The sequence below is a fragment of the Oncorhynchus clarkii genome, unplaced genomic scaffold (assembly GCF_045791955.1).
Source record: "Oncorhynchus clarkii lewisi isolate Uvic-CL-2024 unplaced genomic scaffold, UVic_Ocla_1.0 unplaced_contig_2530_pilon_pilon, whole genome shotgun sequence".
Classification (NCBI taxonomy): Eukaryota; Metazoa; Chordata; class Actinopteri; order Salmoniformes; family Salmonidae; genus Oncorhynchus; species Oncorhynchus clarkii.
This window is the reverse complement of record NW_027261135.1, coordinates 542,501-547,204: the sequence shown is the minus strand read 5'-3', so window position 1 is coordinate 547,204 and position 4,704 is coordinate 542,501. Positions and strand designations below refer to the sequence as shown.

Below are 4,704 nucleotides of genomic sequence, written 5' to 3'. Positions count from 1 at the left end.
CAATCACTCTGCAGATCAATAGTCTCTATTACAGCTGATGGATTTCCCATGGTCCTCTCTGGTTGTCAAACATACACACTAATATTTGTCTGAGTCTTAGACCAAGGGATGGATGGAGAGATGGAGGGATGGGTGGATGTAGAGATGGATGGAGGGAGGGAGGGAGGGAGGGATTAATGGAACGGTAGATGGAGGGATGGATGCAGGGATGGAGGGAGGGAGGGATTGACAGAGGGATAGAGTGATGGATGGATGAATGGATGGATGGATGGAGGGGAAGGATGGATGGATACATAGGAACAAATTAGATAAAATAGTCCTGAGACCTGATTCATCGGCTGCGTCCAAATGACACCATTTTCCAAATATAGTGCACTACTTTAGACCAGAGCCTTAGTCCCTATATAGTGCACTACTTTAGACCAGAGCCCTAGTCCCTATATAGTGCACTACTTTAGACCAGAGCCCTATTCCCTATATAGTGCACTACTTTAGACCAGAGCCCTATTCCCTATATAGTGCACTACTTTAGACCAGAGCCCTATTCCCTATATAGTGCACTACTTTCGACCAGAGCCCTATTCCCTATATAGTGAACTACTAGTGACCAGGGCCTATTCCCAATATAGTGAACTACTAGTGACCAGAGCCATATTCCCTATATAGTGCAGTACTTTAGACCAGAGCCATATTCCCTTTATAGTGCACTACTTTCGACCAGAGCCCTATTCCCTATATAGTGCACTACTTTAGGTCAGGGCCCTATTCCCTATATAGTGCACTACTTTCGACCAGAGCCCTATTCCCTATATAGTGCACTACTTTAGACCAGAGCCCTATGCCCTATATCGTGAACTACTTTAGACCAGAGCCCTATGCCCTATATAGTGCACTACTTTAGACCAGAGCTTGATGAGCCCGGGTCAGCAATAGTGCACAGCATAGTGAATATGGTGCTATTTGGGACACATCATCTCAAACATGCGTCTTTCGATTAAACAGCATCCAGGTTCTCACAGTGAATTATTTATAACAGATCGAGCATGAAATAAACAATTAGTTTACGAACATCAATACATTTCACACTGTGTTCCAAACGGCACCCTATTCCCTATATATAGTGCACTACTTTAGACCATCTCCCTATGATCCCCATGTCAAAACAAGTGTACTTTACTAGGGAATAGGGGGTGCCGTTTGGCTATGGGTCCCTACATTTATCACTGCGACAGCAGATGTCAATACACCTCACACTGTCACACCGCGTAGGAATACCAAGTGAACCACACACAAACGTCTCCGTAGCAACATGACCGTAGCAACGTGACCATAGCAACAATGGAACCCTGTTCCCTATATAGTGCACTACTACCTATAAGGTTCTAGTCTAAAGTAGTGCACTACCAACTGTAGTCCAGGAAATCGGTTTCATTTTGGGATGCAGAAGGTCTGTCCTTCTCCGTGGGCCATTGTAGCATTTTGTCTCGTCGTTCTATCAGGCTGGCATTAATGTATTACCTAATGAACCAACGACCATGACCACATAACCATATGACTCTGGTGCTAACGCCAAGCTGTCTGTTCTGTTGTCTCAGCGTGTTATCTGCTCTCTCTCTCTCTCTCTCTCTGTCTCTCTCTCTCTCTCTCTCTCTCTCTCTCTGTCTCTCTCTCTCTCTCGCTCTCTCTCTTTCTCTCTCTCTCTCTCTCTCTCTCTCTCTCTCTCTGTCTCTCTCTCTCTCTCTCTTTGTATCTCTCTCTCTCTCTGTCTCTCCCTCTCTCTCTCTCTCTTTGTATCTCTCTCTCTCTCTATCTCTCTCTCCTCTCTCTATCTCTCTCTCCTCTCTCCAGGCGTATGGTTTCATCTCTGAGCTGTGAGAGGAGTAACCCCCTCCGAGGTCGTTGGGGTTCAGCAAGAAGTAACATCATCAATACTTCCGGGTCACCTTCTTCTAAGGTCATGTGGACCTCACGCCTGCTCTTCATCTTCACCTTGTTCGCCCCCCTCACCCTTGGTAAGCACACACACACACACACACATGCAGACACGCAGGCACACACACACACATACACACACACATACACACACACACCAAAGTAAACATGGTTTGTGTAGTGTTTGCGAAGGTAGACACAGCGGGTAGTCTGTGTGTGTGTGTGAGTGTGTGTGTGTATTTGAGTGTGTGTGTGTCTGTGTATGTGTGTGTGTGTGTTCCTGTCCCTTGCCAACAGAAGTCTGTGAAGCCTCCTGCAGGGACCGATGGCCCACTTGGACTTAATCCTATTCATGTCTGCTGTCAATCATGGTGTACCACAGAGAGAGAGACACACACACACACACACACACACACACACACACACACACACACACACAAACACACACACACACACACACAGAGAGAGAGAGAAGCAGCCAGACACACACACACACACACAGACACACACACACACACACACACACACACAGAGAGAGAGAAGCAGCCAGACACACACACAGCATAGCTAATAATAACTATGAGATGTGTCTCCATCAGACAGTGTGTGTCTGTTTGAATTAAAGCATATATTCCTGTTTAAAGGCATTAGCATCCCCGTCTGTACGATGTGATTCGACATGTAAATCCCACTTCGTCTCAGTGAGATTGGCTGAAGTAAATACCCGGCTGGAGGACAGTCAACAGGAGCTTACCTTAAAAGATGTCTTAACTGTCGCTTCAACGTTTTGGTTTACTGACTTTACTCAGGCTGTCATCTGTCTGTGAGAATGTCGGGCCACTAGACGTCTTTGAAGGTCTACAATTACCTCAGACTTTGATCTTGTGTCTTTGACTGTTAAATCGTTTGGATTCAAATTTTAAATGGAACGCGTGCTGGAGGACAGTCAACTGGAGCTGCGGTTTTTCAAATGTCTAACTGTCACGTAAAGTCCTTCATCCATGTTTCTACCTTCTTTTTCATCTGTGAATGTGGATATGAAGACGACAGTAAAGAGCATTAACATTATCCTCGTCCGTCTGGTGTCTATGATAATGTTTAGAGAACTTCTTCTCTCCACTCTCTCCCTTCTTCTTCTCTCCACTCTCTCCCTTCTTCTTCTCTCTACTCTCTCCCTTCTTCTTCTCTCTGCTCTCTCCCCTCTTCTTCTCTATACTCTCTCCCTTCTTCTTCTCTCTAGTCTCTCCCTTCTTCTTCTCTCTAGTCTCTCCCTTCTTCTTCTCTCTACTCGCTCCCTTCTTCTTCTCTCTGCTCTCTCCCCTCTTCTTCTCTCTGCTTTCTCCCCTCTTCTTCTCTCTACTCTCTCCCCTTTTCTTCTCTCTAGTCTCTCCCTTCTTCTTCTCTCTACTCTCTCCCTTCTTCTTCTCTCCACTCTCTCCCTTCTTCTTCTCTCTACTCTCTCCCTTCTTCTTCTCTCTACTCTCTCCCTTCTTCTCTCTACTCTCTCCCTTCTTCTTCTCTCTACTCTCTCCCTTCTTCTCTCCACTCTCTCCCCTCTTCTTCTCTCTACTCTCTCCCTTCTTCTTCTCTCTACTCTCTAACTTCTTCTTCTCTCTACTCTCTCCCTTCTTCTCTCTACTCTCTCCCTTCTTCTTCTCTCTACTCTCTCCCCTCTTCTTCTCTCTACTCTCTCCCTTCTTCTTCTCTCTACTCTCTCCCTTCTTCTCTCTACTCTCTACTCTCTCCCCTCTTCTCTCTATTCTCTCCCTTCTTCTCTCTACTCTCTCCCTTCTTCTCTCTACTCTCTCCCCTCTTCTTCTCTCTACTCTCTCCCTTCTTCTCTCTCCTCTCTCCCTTCTTCTTCTCTCTACTCTCTCCCTTCTTCTTCTCTCTACTCTCTCCCCTCTTCTTCTCTCTGCTCTCTCCCCTCTTCCTCTCTCTGCTCTCTCCCCTCTTATTCTCTCTAGTCTCTCCCTTCTTCTTCTCTCTGCTCTCTCCCCTCTTCCTCTCGCTGCTCTCTCCCCTCTTATTCTCTCTAGTCTCTCCCTTCTTCTTCTCTCTACTCTCTCCCCTCTTCCTCTCTCTGCTCTCTCCCCTCTTCTTCTCTCCACTCTCTCTCTTCTACACAAGGAATTTTTCAAACAGTTGTTTACAGGCAGGTTATTTAACTTATAATTCCCTGTATCACAATTCCAGTGGGTCAGAAGTTTACCTACACTAAGTTGACTTGGAAAATTCCTGAAAATTATGTCATGGCTTTAGAAGCTTCTGATTGACATCATTTGAGTCAATTGGAGGTGTACCTGTGGATGCATTTCAAGGCCTACCATCAAACTTGAGATCATGGGAAAAAAAATAAAAAATCAGCTAAGATCTCAGAAAGAAAATTGTAGACCTCCACAAGTTTGGTTCATCCTTGGGAGCAATTTCCAAATGCCTGAAGGTACCACGTTCATCTGTACAAACAATAGTACGCAAGTATAAACACCATGGGACCATGCAGCAGTCATACCGCTCAGGAAGGAGACGCGGTCTGTCTAATAGAGATGAACGTACTTTGGTGCGAAAAGTGCAAGTCAATCCCAGAACAACAGCAAAGGACCTTGTGAAGATGCTGGAGGAAACTGGTACAAAAGTATCTATATCCACTGTAAAACGAGTCCTATATCGACATAACCTGAATGGCCGCTCAGCAAGGAAGAAGCCACTGCTCCAAAACCGCCATAAAAAAAACAGACTACGGTTTGAAACTGCACATGGGAAGCACATGGG

The 4,704-nt window shown here is 45.6% G+C and overlaps 1 protein-coding gene across 1 annotated transcript in view; it reads left to right on the top strand.

Annotated features, from left to right (window-relative positions):
• The first annotated feature begins 1,852 nt into the window (after positions 1-1,852).
• LOC139405154 (adhesion G protein-coupled receptor L3-like) overlaps positions 1,853-4,704 on the top strand; it is a 58,074-nt gene continuing 55,222 nt past the window's right edge. Inside the window, exon 1 of the mRNA XM_071147572.1 lies at positions 1,853-2,012. Within this exon, the coding sequence (XP_071003673.1) occupies positions 1,853-2,012 (160 nt within the window). The remainder of the gene's footprint in view (positions 2,013-4,704) is intronic.